The sequence below is a fragment of the Oncorhynchus nerka genome, linkage group LG23, assembly GCF_034236695.1.
Source record: "Oncorhynchus nerka isolate Pitt River linkage group LG23, Oner_Uvic_2.0, whole genome shotgun sequence".
Taxonomy (NCBI): Eukaryota; Metazoa; Chordata; class Actinopteri; order Salmoniformes; family Salmonidae; genus Oncorhynchus; species Oncorhynchus nerka.
The window spans coordinates 37,500,671-37,520,024 of NC_088418.1; the positions used below are offsets into that span (position 1 = coordinate 37,500,671).

The window sequence follows — 19,354 nt, forward strand, 5'->3', positions numbered from 1 at the left end:
TGTGGGATACAGAAATTATGTGTCATTAAAAAAATCATGTTAAACACTATTATTGCACACAGAGTGAGTCTATGCAACTTATTATGTGACTTGTTAAGCAAATGTTTACTCCTGAAATTATTTAGGTCATAACAAAAGGTTTGAATTGACTCAAGACATTACAGCTTTTCAATTTTAATTAATTTATAACACAATTCTAAAAACATAACTCCACCTTGACATTATGGGGTATTGTGTGTCACGCCAGAGACAAAAAATAATAATTTCAGGCTATAACAACAAAATATGAAAAAGTCAAGGGGAGTGAACAATGTTCCCTTTAAACTGCGCATGGGCATCCCGCTGATCCGGCACTGCGAAGCAGAAGAACCACCAGCCTACGCAGAGAAGGACGAGATTGAACTTCACTTAACTTTCTACAGTTTTTCCCCTTAGTTAACATTTCCCTTTACTGTGGGAAAGTAATTTATTGCATTGAACTACTGTGGGAGTTCAATGCAACATACCGAAACAAAATGAACTATGCAAGACTTAGACGCATCGGAGTACACCAGTCAGAGCTGCAGATAGCACCAATCAGAGCACCAATCAGAGCTGCAGATAGACCAGTGCCATATACGGATCTGTGCCATTCTCTTTAAACTGGACTGTGTTTACAGCATGAGTGGTCGTGAGTAGATGCTCAGTTACAGATACACTATACAGTGCATTCAGAAAGAATTCAGACCCCTTGACTTTTCCACATTTGTTACATTATTTTTGCGAATGTATAAAAAATACAAAACTGAAATAACACATTGACATAAATATTCTGACCCTTTACTCAGTACTTTGTTGAAGCACCTTTGGCAGGGATAACAGGCTCGAGTTTCAGTGGGTATGACGCTACAAGCTTCGCACACCTGCATTTGGGGAGTTTCACTCATTCTTCTCTACAAATCCTCTCGAGCTCTGTCAGGTTGGATGGGGAGCGTTGCTGCACAGCTATTTTCAGGTCTCTCTAGATATGTTCTCTCGGGTTCAAGTCCAGGCTCTGGCTGAGCCACTCAAGGACATTCATAGACTTGTCCCGAAGCCACTCCTGTGTTGTCTTGGCTGTGTTTTTTGGGTTGTTGTCCTGTTGCAAGGTGAACCTTCGTCCCAGTCTGAGGTCCTGAGCGCTCTGGAGCAGATTTTCATCAAGGATCTCTCTGTACTTTGCTCCATTCATCTATGCCTCGATCCTGACTAGTCTCCCAGGACCTGCCTCTGAAAAACATCCCCTTCACCCTACGGTGAAGCATGGTGCCAGGTTTCCTCCAGACAAAATAGTTATTGGTTTCATCAGACCAGAGAATCTTGTTTCTCATGGTCTGAGAGTCTTTAGGGACCTTTTGGCAAACTTCAAGCGGGCTGTCATGTGCCTTTTACTGAGGAGTGGCTTCCGTCTGGCCACTCTACAGTAAAGGCCTGATTGGTGGAGTGCTGCAGAGATGGTTGTGCTTCTGGAAGGTTCTCCCATCTCCACAGAGTAATTCTAGAGCTCTGTCAGAGTGACCATCAGATTCTTGATCACCTCTCTGACCAAGGCCCTTCTCCTCCGATTGGCTGGGCGGCCAGCTCTAGGAAGGTGTTTCCAAACTTCTTCCATTTAATAATGATGGAGGCCACTGTGTTCTTGGGGACCTCCAATGATGCAGAAATATTTTGGTACCCTTCCCCAGATCTGTGCCTCTACACAATCCTGTCTCGGAGCTCTACGGATATTTCCTTCAACCTCATGGCTTGGTTTTTGCTCTGACATGCACTGTCAACTATATAGACAGGTCTATGCTTTTCCAAACCATGTCCAATCAATTGAATTTACCACAGGTGGACTCCAATCAAGTTGTAGTAACAGCTCAAGGATGATCAATGGAATCAGGATGCACCTGAGCTCAATTTTGAGTCTCATAGCAAAGGGTCTAAATACTAATGTAAATAAGGTATTTCTGTGTTTTATAAATTTGCTAAAAATTCTAAAAAGCCTGTTTTCGCTTTGTCATTATGGGTTATTGTGTGTAGATTGCTGAGGAATTTATATTTATTTAATACATTTTACAATAAGTCTGTAACGTCAAGGGGTCTGAACAGTTTCCGAAAGCAAACAACATGTTCAGTCACCTCCTTGTCTGAAGGACAGGTGGATAAACAGGTTAATGTCAAGCCCTGCATGTTTTTTTCAAACGTGTCATGGACTGTAGGCCTACATTGAACACCGCACATTGGCTGCTACTGTAGGCTGAATAGAACAGCTATTTCCATGTTAAAATGTTATGGGATGCATTTTCTCCATTGTTTTTGATGGTAGGGAACCCTGGTAGGCCTACATATGATCAAATAGCTACAGTAGCCTATTTGACCACTGTCTGAAACTGTAACTTAAAGCTGGTACAACTTCAGTGCTCACAGTAAATGCACGCTGGAAGTTGCATAGAATTTTCACAACATTCAAGTTTGCTCTCAGCAGACCTGAAAGTTGCTGTGATGAAAAAAATTGAGGGACCATTGGGTTTGAATACCATCTGAGGCACTGTATATCCAATCCTCTCAGATCTCCAAAAGTTCCTAGGGGATAGGGACAAGGGTCTGAATTGTGATTCAGGGTCTCACTTGTAGGTGAGGTTGAAATGCCTCCACTTGTGTCCCAGTGGGTTGATGGCGTAGCGTCTGGAGCGGCTCAGTGCCGCTCCAGGCATAGGATGATGCTTCACAGAGCTCAGGGACTCCACAGATCGCCCACCAGCTTCCTGAGAGAGAGGGAGAGAAAGAGAGAGATTGTTTGTTTGTTTACTTTACTATTTTTTCTTTTTTGAATCTATTTCACTTGCTTTGGCAATGTTACCATATGTTTCCCATGCCAATAATGCCCTTTGAATTGAAATGGGAGAGAGAGAGATTATTAGAGATGACAAGAAGAGCATGACATGACCATGAACAGGTGAAAACAGTGTATGTGTGTGTAGGAGAGAGAGAGAAGCTTTGCACAGTCCGTATGTTGCAGTAGAGAATGGTACAGGGCCTGAAACAAACAACAAATTAGCAGTAGCCTGTGAAACAAGACAGGACTAAAATCCCTTCAATGATGACAACATTTACATTTACATTTAAGTCATTTAGCAGACGCTCTTATCCAGAGCGACTTACAAATTGGTGCGTTCACCTTATGACCTCCAGTGGAACAGCCACTTTACAATAGTGCATCTAAATCTTTTAAGGGGGGGGGGTGAGAAGGATTACTTTATCCTATCCTAGGTATTCCTTAAAGAGGTGGGGTTTCAGGTGTCTCCGGAAGGTGGTGATTGACTCCGCTGTCCTGGCGTCGTGAGGGAGTTTGTTCCACCATTGGGGGGCCAGAGCAGCGAACAGTTTTGACTGGGCTGAGCGGGAACTGTACTTCCTCAGTGGTAGGGAGGCGAGCAGGCCAGAGGTGGATGAACGCAGTGCCCTTGTTTGGGTGTAGGGCCTGATCAGAGCCTGGAGGTACTGAGGTGCCGTTCCCCTCACAGCTCCGTAGGCAAGCACCATGGTCTTGTAGCGGATGCGAGCTTCAACTGGAAGTTGGAACAAAATGTACAATCTGCAACTGGGAGAGGATTTCAACTCAAAATAGTTAGTTGTTCATTCTATTTCTCCACTTTTTCAGTACTATTTCTTACACTAGGAGTTAAAAAGGAATAAATGAAAGTGAAGCCATTGCATTTTTCAGGCTTCCTGCCAAAGGGAGCATGTCTGGCCTCCTCTAGGAAAACACACGTGGCACAAGTGCAAAAAGGAACCGAATCACAATTTAATCCTACACAGATGTGGAATCCACCTCTGCTATCATCCCTTGACAGCCCCTGTCCATCTATCCATCTCTCTGTGCTAAAATATCTGTCACCCACTGGAGCAGAAGCATACTCCTCCAGCCTTCCCCTCACCAGCACCAACACCTTTCTTTTCTTCTTTCCCTCGTGTATCCCCGTTCTCAGCTATTGTAACACTGATCAATGCATTAGTATAGACGGCTATATATATCACTCATCAACAAATAAACATGCACAAATATACATTAGGATCCAAACAGAACTATTTTATAATATGTGTAGCCTACTTAAAACAATTATTTTTTCTGTTAAAAACTATACAAAAATACAATAAATTAATGCAAATGAAAATGAGCGCGCGCAGACACACACACCCTGAATAAAAATGATAAATATATATAATTACCGTTTTCCTCCTACACGTCCGGAGTCCTCCGACCTCATCCAACCCTACCAACATCAGCACTAGTAGAACAAGTATTGGACGAGTTCTGCGTATCTCGAACACAGCCACGAAGCCCTTGGGCGAACTCGTTAACTTCTGCGTCCTGTGCTCCATTGGAACCTGTAGTAGTTTTACAATTGACAGTCAATGGTAGCCTGCAATCAATATTGAGAGCACTTGGTTCAGCTAAATGCAAAGATTGAATACTTGGTATAAAAAGAGATTGATCAGCTCGGATATGCTACTTTATTCAGGTGTTTTCATGCTGAAAGCATGAGTAGGCTATCCTTTCTCTGAACCAGAACACGGTGCGTATCACAACGTGGAAATCACATTCTGCAGAGTTGGGATTTGTGCACGGCGCTCCAAAATGATCCCTTACCATCAAACTCATATCATTCAGAATCCTGCGCTTTTCCCCTAGGATATAACTGTAAACTCCTACTTTTCCGCCGAGTCCTTCGTTAATTGCATCGCATTTGTATGTTTATTGGATAACTTTGGTACTTCCCTGCCTAGTCCGTGGAGTCGAGTGTTGGGGCAGAGAGAGAGAGAGCACCGCCCAGTCCTAAAACAACCATTTGGCTCTCAGCCTCGGCTCTCCCATTCACTAACGTGCTCTCAAACTTCACCTAGTTATCACCCGGGCGAATAGAGCGTAAAATGGTCAACTGTTTTCAAAGACAGTAAAGTCTTCAAACTATTTTTGAGCTGTAAACTCTTACTAGGCCTAAACAACGACTCGTGCAATGTAATAGTGTATCTAATATGTTGAGGCCTCAAGCCGCTATGGCTAAAACAAATGATGTAAGTAAGTCATAAACCATTGGCCCCAAAAAATGTAAGGAAAATGTTTTCACATTTATTATAAAGTGTTATTTTACCCCCAAAACGTGACATCGATACCGGCAACCCTCAAAAAATACACCGCAGCAGAGCAGGGGTTTCTTCACGGTCAGTGCCATCCGGAATCATTGGGATAACAGCTAGACCATAACCTGAACCCCTACCTTCAATGGGGGGTAGGTAAGTCCCAAGGATCCCGCATTGCACGGACCGTTTATTCACCTGTTGACGCGTGTAGCGCTCAGTTCCAACTGTCAGCGCGGGGACCCATTTTCCAATCCATCTGTTAAAACAGGCTCCATTAGTCCACTTCCTGGCAAGTGGCAACTCAAAACGACTAACATGGATGTAAAAAAAAGGTTAACTAACTGAAATCATTATTGAAAGCTAGGCATACATCTAGCCTATCTCAACTCTCCCTGAGCCCCATCTAGGTGTGATAGCTCCTCAGCAAATGATGGATCATCCATTGAAGAGGAAGGCTATCATGACTAGCCCACAGTATGCCCCATCCTAGGCTACAGCAATGCACAAATCTGCAATGCTTTAGGCTTCACCAGGGATTTTTTTCTAGCCTACCTCCCTTCAGTCACCTTCAGAAAGTGCCCACGGTGTCAAATCGAAACTCAACTGCATGTGAAGTGTGCTCTCATAAAAAAACATCCATTGTGCAGAATGAGGTAAAATATTTTTCAATGGAACTTTTTGGCATTGCCCATGGTCTGGCTGGCCAAGTGGTCCACAGTTTCCCCCTATCCCCAATCACTCGGGCTGACCTTAGGAAGACCCCGAGACAGCCTATGGTTTTCAATAGAATTGGACCCCTGTGACTCTTAAGAACATATAGAAAGAATTTGGGGGTTATGTTGCATGATATTTATGGATCAGGCCCAACAAAAATTATTTTGGTGTCCCGTCGTTCCTCCAATAAATTCCCTTACAAAAAAATATTTCCGTTTTGAAACTGCAGTAAAAGTGCAGTAACTGCAATCGGCTGGTATTTTGGACGCACTAATTGCAGAATAATTGCAGTGTACTGCAACTGAACTGCAGTTACACTGCAATATTATTGCAGTAAAAAAAAATATTTTGGGCAGTTTTTTGCAGCACTCTAAATGCAGTTATACTGCACTCTGACTGCAATCTTTTTTCAGAAGAGTTATGATCAATGAATCACTTTTTAACTGAGAAAGTTAGCTAGTTGCAGGCCTACGATTAACTTAAAATTGCCCTGACATAATACCAGAAATGAGAGATGAGGAATACTGAAAGAACCATCAGAGAATATCACACATTTTTAAATGCTGTAAAACTACTTCTCTTTAACACATATCTAAACTATTAACACATTAAAGGTATATATTTTTATTAGTGTTTATATATTGTATGATGTCACATTTTCTGTACATGTCTGTATGTATCAAGATGTTCAAATGAACCTAAACCTAAAGAGTGTAGCCTTTAGACGTCCACTTTGATTCACATGAGGTAAAAAAAAGAAAAAAATGCTTTCTAGAGACAGACTTTTTAATAAAGGGCACCTGAATGGCAGTCTCATAACTTTCGCCCCTCACTGGACTTGGCCCTGTGCCCAGGGTCTGGCTGCACTCCAGGTGACTGTGGAACTCGGGGCGGCCTGACCCGACGATGTCACCCACCCTGGGAAGGAGCAGAGAGAAAATAGGGAAGGGGTAGTTGAAAAGAGAAGCTGGACAGGAGATCTTTCATTGGGGCCCTGAAAGATGAGAATTTAATTACACATATCTTTATTCATCTGTCCATCCACACCAACACTGCACAAGCTAACTTTTCTAAACAGCCACCTTCCACACATTTTTCCAGTTAACCCCCTCCCTACAAACACTTTACAACCCATTCAAAGCTTATCCCCACAAAGTTTTACTTAAAGCCTTTGCTTATAGCCACAGTTTTACTTTAAAGTCAGTAACACACTATTAGACTAAGCCTACACAACACTCAACCACGCTTAAACATTTACATTTTTCCTTTTAAATTATTAGTCAGAAAAATCACTTTGCTAACACATTGACGTTGATGAATGCACATTAATGAACTGTTCATAAGTAGTGGGTAGGCTACTAATGAGTCCTCCCTCATTTATGAATGGTATATAAGCATTACAATTCATACACATTTGATGTATTATTATATAGTTTATTATAAACTGGGTGGTTCGAGCCCTGAATGCTGATTAGCTGAAAGCCGTGGTATATCAGCCGGCTATGACCAAACATTTATTTTTACTGTTCTGATTATGTTGGTACCCAGTGTATAATAGCAATAAGGCACCTCGGGGGTTTGTGATATATGGCCAATATACCACGGCTGAAAGCTGTATCCAGGCACTCCGCATTGCGTCGTACATAAGAACAGACCTTAGATGGGGTATATTGGCCATATACCACACCCCCTCGTGCCTTATTGCTTAAGTGTAAACATTCATATACAGTGCCTTCAGAAAGTATTCACATCTCTTTACTTTTTCCACATTTTGTGTTAAACTGGGATTAAAATGTGTCATTCTTTGTCAACGATCTGCACAAAATACTCTGTCCAAGTGGATCAAGCATTGCAACATTAGTAAAAAAAAATATATAAAAATGTAATTAAACACTAATATATCTATATATTAGATAAGTATTTAAGCCCGAGTCAATACATGTTATAATCACCTTTGTCAGCAATTACAGCTGTAAGTCTTTCTGGGTAAGTCTCTAATAGCTTTCAACACTTTCAAGCTCTGTCAAATTGGTTGTTGATCATTGCTAGACAACCATTTTCAGGTCTTGCCATAGATTTTCAAGCATATTTAAGTCAAAACTGTAACTCGGCCACTCAGGAACAGTCACGGTAACAGTCTTCTTGGTAAGCAACTCGTGTAGATTTGGCCTTGTGTTTTAGGCTAATGTCCTGCTGAAAGGTGAATTCCTCTCCCAGTGTCTGGTGGAAAACAGACAACCATGTTTTCCTCTAGGATTTCGCAGGTGCTTCTTTTTTATCCTGAAAAACTCCCCAGTCCTTAACAATTACAAAAATATCCATAACATGATGCAGCCAGCACTCTGCATGAAAAAATGGAGAGTGTGTTATTTCAGATTTTTTGGAATATTTGTATTCTGTACAGGCTTCCTCCTTTTCACAGAAACTACAATGTTTTTGATCTACCTCAGTTTTTTTCCCAATCACAGCCATTAACTGTTTTAAAGTCAAATCAAATTTTATTTGTCACATACACATGGTTAGCAGATGTTAATGCGAGTGTTTAGCTAAATGCTTGTGCTTCTAGTTCCAACAATGCAGTAATAACGAACAAGTAATCTAGCAAACAATTCCAAAACTACTACCTTATAGACACAAGTGTAAGGGGATAAAGAATATGTACATAAAGATATGAATGAGTGATGGTACAGAGCGGCATAGGCAAGATACAGTAGATGGTATTGAGTACAGTATATACATATGAGATGAGTATGTAAACAAAGTGGCATAGTTAAAGTGGCTAGTGATACATGTATTACATAAAGATGCAGTAGATGATATAGAGTACAGTATATACGTATACATATGAGATGAATAATGTAGGGTATGTAAACATTATATTACCTCTTTCAGGAATACCTAGGATAGGATAAAGTAATCCTTCTCACCCCCCCTTTAAAAGATTTAGATGCACTATTGTAAAGTGGCTGTTCCACTGGATGTCTTAAGGTGAACGCACCAATTTGTAAGTCGCTCTGGATAAGAGCGTCTGCTAAATGACTTAAATGTAAATGTAAATGTAAATATTAGGTAGCATTGTTTAAAGTGGCTAGTGCTATATTTTACATCATTTCCCATCAATTCCCATTATTAAAGTGGCTGGAGTTGAGTCAGTGTGTTGGCAGCAGCCACTCAATGTTAGTGGTGGCTGTTTAACAGTCTGATGGCCTTGAGATAGAAGCTGTTTTTCAGTCTCGGTCCCAGCTTTGATGCACCTGTACTGACCTCGCTTTCTGGATGATAGCGGGGTGAACAGGCAGTGGCTCGGGTGGTTGTTGTCCTTGATGATCTTTATGGCCTTCCTGTGACATCGGGTGGTGTAGGTGTCCTGGAGGGCAGGTAGTTTGCCCCCGGTGATGCGTTGTGCAGACCTCACTACCCTCTGGAGAGCCTTACGGTTGTGGGCGGAGCAGTTGCCGTACCCGGTGGTGATACAGCCCGACAGGATGCTCTCGATTGTGCATCTGTAGAAGTTTGTGAGTGCTTTTGGTGACAAGCCAAATTTCTTCAGCCTCCTGAGGTTGAAGAGGCGCTGCTGCGCCTTCTTCACGATGCTGTCTGTGTGGGTGGACCAATTCAGTTTGTCTGTGATGTGTACGCCGAGGAACTTAAGACTTCCTACCCTCTCCACTACTGTTCCATCGATGTGGATAGGGGGGTGTTCCCTCAAGTCCACAATCATCTCCTTAGTTTTGTTGACGTTGAGTCTGACACCACACTCCGAGGGCCCTCACCTCCTCCCTGTAGGCCGTCTCGTCGTTGTTGGTAATGAAGCCTACCACTGTTGTGTCGTCCGCAAACTTGATGATTGAGTTGGAGGCGTGCGTGGCCACGCAGTCGTGGGTGAACAGGGAGTACAGGAGAGGGCTCAGAACGCACCCTTGTGGGGCCCCAGTGTTGAGGATCAGCGGGGTGGAGATGTTGTTGCCTACCCTCACCACCTGTGGGCGGCCCGTCAGGAAGTCCAGTACCCAGTTGCACAGGGCGGGGTCGAGACCCAGGGTCTCGAGCTTGATGACGCACTATGGTGTTAAATGCCGAGCTGTAGTCGATGAACAGCATTCTCACATAGGTATTCCTCTTGTCCAGATGGGTTAGGGCAGTGTGCAGTGTGGTTGAGATTGCATCGTCTGTGGACCTATTTGGGCGGTAAGCAAATTGGAGTGGGTCTAGGGTGTCAGGTAGGGTGGAGGTGATATGGTCCTTGACTAGTCTCTCAAAGCACTTCATGATGACGGAAGTGAGTGCTACGGGGCGGTAGTCGTTTAGCTCAGTTACCTTAGCTTTCTTGGGAACAGGAACAATGGTGGCCCTCTTGAAGCATGTGGGAACAACAGACTGGGATAGGGATTGATTGAATATGTCCGTAAACACACCAGCCAGCTGGTCTGCGCATGCTCTGAGGGCGCGGCTGGGGATGCCGTCTGGGCCTGCAGCCTTGCGAGGGTTGACACGTTGACACGTAAATGTTTTCCTCACGTCGGCTGCAGTGAAGGAGAGTCCGCATGTTTTGGTTGCGGGCCGTGTCAGTGGCACTGTATTGTCCTCAAAGCAGGGCAAAAAAGTTATTTAGTCTGCCTGGGAGCAAGACATCCTGGTCCGTGACGGGGCTGGTTTTCTTTTTGTAATCCGTGATTGACTGTAGACCCTGCCACATACCTCTTGTGTCTGAGCCGTTGAATTGAGATTCTACTTTGTCTCTATACTGACGCTTAGCTTGTTTGATTGCCTTGCGGAGGGAATAGCTACACTGTTTGTATTCGGTCATGTTTCCGGTCACCTTGCCCTGATTAAAGCTTTCAGTTTCAAGTGAATGCTGCCATCAATCCACGGTTTCTGGTTTGGGAATGTTTTAATCGTTGCTATGGGAACGACATCTTCAATGCACATTCTAATGAACTCGCTCACCGAATCAGCGTATTCGTCAATGTTGTTGTTTGATGCAATAGGAAACATATCCCAGTCCACGTGATGGAAGCAGTCTTGGAGTGTGGAATCAGATTGGTCGGACCAGCGTTGAACAGACCTCAGCACGGGAGTTTCTTGTTTTAGTTTCTGTCTGTAGGCAGGGATCAACAAAATTGGCCTCATGGTGAAATCCCTGAGCGGGAACAGAGTTAGGAATGATGCGTGTATCTTTGTGTAAGTCGCTCTGGATAAGAGCGTCTGCTAAATGACTTAAATGTAAATGTAAATGTAGTGAGCAGACCAAGTATTTTTAGGTTAGGTAAAGCGAAAAGGTAGACTAAAAAAGTCGGTAGCAGGTACTCTTACATTGAACAAAGTTCTCTATTGAAGTATTTCTTTCATCTCAAACAATCAAGGATGATCTCACAAGGATAACACAAATCTTCTTTTTTACAAGAATAAGGGACACAAGGTGAGTAACTTTTAACTATACATAAATCACAGTTGTGTCAGCGCCTCAACTATCCATTTGTGGAAAGCTCCTTTCGGGTGGTGGTGCGGATCCGTGGTTGCCATTCCCAAAAGGTAATTTGTCCTCTTCACCCTTCCTTCAGGTAAATCCGCTCCTTTGGAGAATTAATCACTCTTTTTTCCCCTCCAGTCTCCCTCACTGCCGGTTCCCTCTTCTCTCTTGTAGAGGGAGAAAATAGGTGATTAGTACTGTCAGCTGTGCTTAACCCGCCTCTGATCACCTTTACTCACATGCCGGGCTGGGCTACTATCCGTGGGACCAGCCTGCCCCCTGGTGGTCCTTCCACAGTAGTGACTGGGTGTTGAGGCCCCATTCAAAGTTTAGTTAATAACTTCACCATGCTCAGAGATATCCAATGTCTGCTTTTTTGTACCCAACCACCAATAGGTGCTCTTCTTTGCGAGGCATTGGTCTTTGTGGTTGAATCTGTTTAAAATTCACCTGCTCGACTGAGGGACCTTACATATAATTGTATGTGTGGGGTACAGAGATGAGGTAGTCATAAAAATAAAACACTATTACTGCACACACAATTAGTCCATGTGACTTGATAAGCACATTTTTACTCCTAAACTTATTTAGGCTTGCCATAACAGTGGTTATACTTAACACATTTGTTTTTGATGAATAATAAACCAAAAAACAATTTCAGTGACAAAAAATACTATTTGAACCCATTTTAAATTCAGGCTGTAACACAAAAAAAATGTGGAAAAGGTCAAGGGGTGGGAATACTTTCTGAAGGCACTGAAACTGCAAGGCAGAAACTGAACTTCTGCTGCAGAAATAAGTCAATAGACACGATTCCATTGGTTACACCTTTCTTTTTATTGGGATTACCTTGACAGTCACAAAGTTACCAAATGGAGCCCATTGAAACATTGAAGCGGAGGGGGCAAGCCCCCAGGACTCTCCCTCCCCATCTCTCAGGGTGTGGCATGACATAGTGGGCATTGACCAGAGAAAGAGACTAGGTCTGAAATGGCACCCTATTGCCTATATAGTGCACTACTTTTGGCCAGGGCCCATGGGGTTTTGGGAATAGTGTGCCATTACAGACAGCCAGAGAGATAGGGTTTTTCAGAAGTTAGCAGAACAAATTTTAGTGTTAATTAGTAGAATGTAGTGACAGAGAAAAAGAGAATGGAAACTTTGTAGTGTCACTCAGTGTTTGTTGCAACTGCTCAGACAATCTGATAGCCTTTGTTGAATACACACAAAACGCCATGATGGAAGCAGAAGGAATATGGGAAGAGCAATGCTATCTCAAGCCACACTCAGTGAAAATGTGGAATGTTTTAAAATTGTAATTTGAAATGCAAGCAGTCTAAGTCTAGTAGGCTGAGAGGAGTTGAGCACTCAGGGCGCCATTTGGGATCGAGACTAAAAGTAATGTACTATACATATACAGGGAGCCATTTGGGATCGAGACTAAAAGTAATGTACTATACAGGGAGCCATTTGGGATCGAGACTAAAAGTAATGTACTATACAGGGAGCCATTTGGGACACAGCCCATCTCCCGATCTCTGGTAACACACACCATTGTGCCATAAATCCAAACCCTTTCATTAAACGGATTTCAAAATGAAGTTGTAAACAATATTTTTGTACGGGTGGTGGAAAGTCAGTGCACATGGAGTATAGCAGTTTATTGAAGCTTAAAAGGATAGTTCACCCAAATTACGATTTGCTTTTCTTACCCTGTAAGCGGTCTTTGGACACGGTATGAGAACAAGTCATGCTTTGGTTTAGTTTCCCTGGCACCGTTGCTACATGCTAACATTTTAGCATTTGGGCCACAAGTCCCATTGAAGTCTTGGAACCGATATTAGCCATTTTTATGCATATTTTCTTCATTTAACCTTTATTTAACTAGGCAAGTCAGTTAAGAACAAATTCTTATTTATCATGTCCAAATGTATGAACATGATGCATGACAAATGCCAATATTGGTCCCATGACTTGAATGAGATTTGTGCTAAAACATTAGCACGTGATAACAGTGCCAGGGAAAGTAAACCAAAGCATGTTGTTGTCATACCTTGTCCATGGACTGGCTTACAGGATAAGGAAACCAATGCCAGTATAATTTGAGTGAACTATCCCTTTAACTGGACAAGAAATACACCCATGCTAATGTAAAGCGTATGGGAGGGTCAGAATTCCAGACTCCTAATAGATGTTGAGCAGAACATGGTCCTGGGGAAGAATAGCAACACAGACACACGCAGAGATCCGCTCAACTGAGTCTCTTAAACAGACACCGTCACTAACAGCAGACTCTTGAGACCGTAACAGCTGGCTCTGCTCGATTCATACAATATAGAAATGTGTTTATATATATTTATATTCAGACAGATGTATGCCGTTCAGTTTGTCAATGAATTTTGTTTGTTCCTAAAACTGACAATTTTGGTCACACAGAATGAATCTCTGCAGCACAGACAGAAAATGACAGGAACCACAGATAAAACATCTTCATTATTATATCTGCGTAAATAGAGGTATCATAAATGACAATGACACTAACTCACAGCTATTGGAAATAGTAGAGGACTTGAGTGTAGGAAAAGGCAGCAAGCGCGATGGAATGGGGGCCAGAGAGCTTTAGAGAAGCACGACAAAGCACTAAATACAAAAACACAAGACGATTCATCACTAATATACTAAAGGGAAGGCGGGGTGTTACAAAAACACAACGTATAAAATGTATTGGAAATGGCATGACACTTAATGGATGCATCTACACTGCATACTGCTGCACACTACACACTAGGCTAAAGAGGGACTCCACCGGTTGGTTATACAGATACAGGGGCAGGGGCAGGGCTGGGGAGAGAGAGGTAGGACAGGAGAACAGAAGAGCGACACACACTACTACACCAGCATCAAGAGAGGGAGGGCAGCAGTTACCCCTCTGACACATGGTCAGATCTGTGGTTATTGGCAAGGGGTAGTCATCCACTAATTCAGTGCCATGAGGAATAGATGGGTAGAACAGGAATTGTAGAAAACTATGGTAATGTAACTTAGGGCTCTGGTCAAATTAAAGCCACATGTTGCTCTGCTCAGTAGTACTATATGAAGAAACTACATTTCATAGGGGTGGAATGGATTTTTTGTTGAGATTAAAAGAGGTCAAAGACCCTTTAGATGCAGATGGTATTTTTTGTACTCCACAGGACGTTTGCATTATCTATACATTTATGTGTTTAATCATTTCATAATTTTCAACACTTTTGAAAGCATGGTCCTGTTTTTTTAACATTTGTTTTCATTTGTCAGCCAGCGCATGGGAAAAAACAGAATCGATGGGAAGGTAGCGATCCCATGTTGTCGTCTTGATCCCATGTTGTTGTCTTTCGCTCCCTCCTCCCTGTTGCACCGCTCTTTCTGCCCGATCGCGAGGGGGCGGTTAGCAGCGTGTCTCGTAGATGCCGCTGCGGCCGATGTAGCGCACCCATTTGATGACGTCGTGGTCACTGTAGTTCAGCTTGGGCTCGAACACCTTCAGGTAGCGCACCTTGAGCCCGGACGGAGCAAATGGCACCTAGGAGACCATAACAGAACCATAATGACACCTGGGAGAGAGTTCCATATTTGACAGAACAGAAATGTTTGGACATCTGGGTCATTCAACCATAGGAGTTGGCTATACAGCACAAACTGACCTGGAGCTCAGCTACAGTAGAGATGACTGTGTAAAGGAAATAAAAGACCTAATCACCTCAAAGTTCATGGAGATGGGAGGGCGCGCCCACTTCTTCTTGTCGTTGGTGGGCAGCAGCTCGATCTCGGCGCTGATCTGAGACTCCTTCATCCCTGCCATACGCTTGATCCTGGAAACACATATACCCACATACAGTTTACACCATTCCACAGCACACACACTAGGGATGGGCACGGTTAATCCAAATGGTTGTTAGTATTCCAAGTATTAAGAGATATACACACACAAACCAGTCAAAAGTTTAGACACACCTACTCATTCAAAGGTTTTTCTTGATTTTTGTCTACCATTTTCTACATTGTAGAATAGTGAAGAGATCAAAACTACAAAATAACACATATGGAATCATGTAGTAACCAAAAAAGTGCTAAACAAATCAAAAATAGATTTTTCAAAGTTTTCTTGACAGCTTTGCACAGCTCTTGGCATTCTCTCAACCAGATTCACCTAGATACATTTTCCAACAGTCTTGAAGAAGTTCCCACATATGCTGAGCACTTGATGGCTGCTTTTCTTTCACTCTGCGGTCCAACTCAATCCAAACCATCTCAATTGGGTTGAGGTCGGGTGATTGTTGAGGCCAGGTCATCTGATGCAGCATTCCATCACTCTCCTTCTTGGTTAAATAGTCCTTACACAGCCTGGAGGTGTGCCAGTTTCATCATATCCCTTGATGGTTGTTGCGACTGCACTTGAAGACAATTTCAAAGTTCTTAAAATTTTACAGATTGACTGACCTTCATGTCTTAAAGTAATGATGGACTGTCGTTTCTCTTTTCTTATTTGAGCTGTTCTTGCCGGAATGGACTTGGAATTCTACCAAATGGGGCTATCTTCTAAAATATTTTGTTTTGTGTAACACTTTTTTAGCTACTAAATGATTCCATATGTGTTATTTCATAGTTTATGTCTTCACTATTATTCTACAATGTAGAAAAGAGTCTAAATAAAGAAAAACCCTTGAATGAGTAGGTGTGTCCAAACTTTTGAATGGTACTGTATATATATTTTTTGGGGGCCCATTTTTACAACTGAGAAAGCTTAGTCTTCGTGAAATATTACATATCAGCGCGACAAAAGTCACAATGCGCTTTAAGAGTTCTCCAGCGTTGCTTCGATCAGTCAGTATGAGACAGCTGGTGTTCTCATTTGCATGTAGGCTACTCGACTGTATTATAAAAAAATAAAATGTACAAGTGGAGTCAGCTATGAACGTTACAGCAGTAAAATATAATTCTCATTTACATAGACAAGTTCAACAATATACACCACCTACTGCGGTGCAACGGTAGTGCTGTTATCGGCTTGATCTCTTGCAAACACTTGCATGGAAAAGTCAACCCTAAGCAACAATAGCATGTTTGAATTATAATATTCGCCATCAAAAAAGGTTCCAATATTAAACTCAACATCCAAAAGAAAAACTAGCAACTAGCCAGATAGCAACTCCAGCATTCAAGTTCATTTGGCTGTAGACTAATCACCCACCGGTAGGCTATACACATTTGCAAGCAATGCGTGTGGATCTGTTTGCTAGCCAGCTAAATTTGCTAGCTAGCTTGCGCCACTTACTAGTTGCAGAGCTGGCATAGTGATTATTATCCATAGTGTCCAGCATGTGGACACAGGTCTTGCAGAGGAGTCTAAAATATGGTCCAACTAACAAGTTGAGCTCGGAAAATATTCTCAATCCTTTGCTGAATGAAAATCTCCAACAATTCAACTATCATTTATAATGAGAGGGACATAGCTAGATATACAGTAGAAGTCAGAAGTTTACATACACACACAGACATTTAAACTCAGTTTCACAATTCCTGACATTTAATCCTAGGAAAAATTCCCTGTTTTAGGTCAGTTAGGATCACCACTTTATTTTAAGAATGTGAAATGTCAGAAAAATAGGAGAGAGAATTATATATTTCAGCTTTTATTTCTTTCATCACATTCCCAGTGGGTCAGAAGTTTACATACACTCAATTAGTATTTGGTAGCATTGCCTTTAAATTGTTTAACTTGGGTCAAATGTTTGGGGAGCCTTCCACAAGCTTCCCACAATAAGTTGGGTGAATTTTGGCCCATTCCTCCTGACAGAGCTGGTGTAACCGAGTCAGTTTTATGGGCCTCCTTGCTCACACACGCTTTTTCAGTTCTGCCCACAAATGTTCTATAGGATTGAGGTCAGGGCTTTGTGATGGTCACTCCAACAACTTGACTTTGTTGTCCTTAAGCCATTTTGCCACAACTTTGGAAGTATGCTTGGGGTTATTGTCCATTTGGAAGACCCATTGATTTGCACTTTTCGCATCAAAGTGCGTTCATCACTAGGAGACAGAACGCGTCTCCTTCCTGAGCAGTAGGACAGCCGCGTGGTCCTATGGTGTTTAAACTTGCGTACTATTGTTTGTACAGATGAACGTGGTACCTTCAGGCATTTGGAAATTGCTCCCAAGGATGAACCAGACTTGTAGAGGTCTACAATTTTTTTTCCTGCGGTCTTGGCTGATTTATTTGGATTTTCCCATGATGTCAAGCAAAGAGGCACTGAGTTTGAAGGTAGGCCTTGAAATACATCCACAGGTACACCTCCAATTGACTCAAAATATGTTAATTAGCCCATCAGGAGCCATGACAAGTCATGATATTTTCTGGAATTTTCAAAGCCGTTTTAAAGGCACAGTCAAATTTGTGTATGTAAACTTCTGACCCTCAGCCACACACACAGTCCGGATTAGTTGATAAAAACAAGAGTTTACAGCTCTGAGGGCCCTGGTTAGCACACATCGATCCCTCGACCCCGCGTGTCGTGAAAGAAAGTCCCCAAATAAAAACTTTTTCCGGTCAGAAGTTTATAGATGACTGCGAAGCATACACATTCATCAGGCTGGCACATAACCTGGGTGGAGTTCATTAGGCATGAAACAGAAACAATTTACTGAAACAGGCAGGGACTACCTGGACATGTCCAATATGTTTCTATCCCCCCCCCCCCCCGGTTGCGTTATGTTTTCCAACGTGAGCCCTAATAAACAGGACCCTGGTACGGATAACCTGAGAACGACAGTGAGGAAAACTTACTTCCAGACGATGGCGTTCTCGCTGGCCTTGTACTTGGCCTTGCCCTTCATGCAGATCACCTGGACCCCGCTGGTGTTGAGAGGAGTGGGGATGCGCACCTGGGTAGTAAGAACATAGAAAAATACATTCAGCTCAGTGGATCCATTCCCCATCTACAAACACTCATTCATTAGTTTATGGGTGAGACCAAGGGTGCAACCGAAATGGCTGTTGAGCACTACTACAAAAGTAGGTTATTTCAGGACTTTTACCTGACCACGATGACCACAACCTGGTCAGGTACTGTGTCCAAAGCTATATGCTCATATGGTACCCCTATATCCCTCTGTAGCCATACCTCAATTTTCTGAGCCAGAAGCGAGGGCTTGAAGTTGGACTTAATGACCACCTTGACTTCAAGCTTGGTGCGGCCCACCTCCCTGACAAGGGGGATGACACGGAAGGGTAGGATGATGTCCTTGGTGGTGCGGTACCTGTGGAGAAGAAGAGGCAAACACACACACAAAAAACGGACACAAGGTCAGAGCCTGTGTGTGAATGTGTGTGTGCGTGTGTCCGTATCACACAGGCTGGTTACCTCATGAGCTCACACTCTCCGTCCGGAGGAATGAAGCTGATGCTGCGCTCAGCGTCAAACTTGCTGAGACGCACACACTGGTGGAATGTACAGTCGTCAATGGCTATGGATTGCTTACCGCCACCACCGCCACTAAGAGGAAGATAAAGAAGAGAGGGAGGGAGAGAAAGGTGTTTAAAGGGGACAAGACACACACACTGGAGGGGAAACCTAAACTAATCATAATACACAGACATTAAAATGTCTGTGTATTACAAAATGGATGACAGTGAGATTAACGACTAACACAAATTTACAAAGAGTATGAATTTCAAATTTGAGCTGATGCACACACTGAACTCCTTCATACTGAAATCCACACACACACACACACACACAAAAACAGATACAAATTGCCTGGTCAGTCTGACTTGCATGCCATGTTGCGTTCAGAAGGATGCAACATTTGATTATGGACACTACCATCCAATTCTACATGTCAGAAAATAAGACACACAACATTGCTCTGTAGTGAGCGCAACCATGTGTAGACAAAACGATGGACAGACAAGACAGACACACACAGAGGCAGATTGAGGCAGACTGAGGATGGAGAGAGCAGTCTGACCGAGTGAGTGATGTACACTAC

The 19,354-nt window shown here is 42.8% G+C and overlaps 2 protein-coding genes across 3 annotated transcripts in view; both read right to left on the minus strand.

Annotated features, from left to right (window-relative positions):
* Nucleotides 1-4,832, minus strand: part of LOC115106788 (matrix metalloproteinase-23-like) — a 28,776-nt gene extending 23,944 nt beyond the window's left edge. Inside the window, exons 1-3 of the mRNA XM_029629875.2 lie at nucleotides 4,655-4,832; nucleotides 4,234-4,392; nucleotides 2,632-2,768 (exon numbers count right to left, since the gene is read on the minus strand). Of these exons, the coding sequence (XP_029485735.1) occupies nucleotides 2,632-2,768; nucleotides 4,234-4,392; nucleotides 4,655-4,666 (308 nt within the window). The 5' untranslated portion in view covers nucleotides 4,667-4,832. The remainder of the gene's footprint in view (nucleotides 1-2,631; nucleotides 2,769-4,233; nucleotides 4,393-4,654) is intronic.
* A 7,315-nt stretch (nucleotides 4,833-12,147) lies between these two features.
* LOC115106789 (AP-2 complex subunit mu) overlaps nucleotides 12,148-19,354 on the minus strand; it is a 52,286-nt gene continuing 45,079 nt past the window's right edge. For both annotated transcript variants that reach the window (XM_029629877.2, XM_029629880.2), the window contains 5 exons: nucleotides 18,727-18,858; nucleotides 18,487-18,622; nucleotides 18,150-18,247; nucleotides 15,069-15,180; nucleotides 12,148-14,891 (listed from right to left, as the gene is read on the minus strand). In XM_029629877.2, coding sequence (XP_029485737.1) covers nucleotides 14,757-14,891; nucleotides 15,069-15,180; nucleotides 18,150-18,247; nucleotides 18,487-18,622; nucleotides 18,727-18,858 — 613 coding nt within the window. In that variant the 3' untranslated portion in view covers nucleotides 12,148-14,756. The remainder of the gene's footprint in view (nucleotides 14,892-15,068; nucleotides 15,181-18,149; nucleotides 18,248-18,486; nucleotides 18,623-18,726; nucleotides 18,859-19,354) is intronic.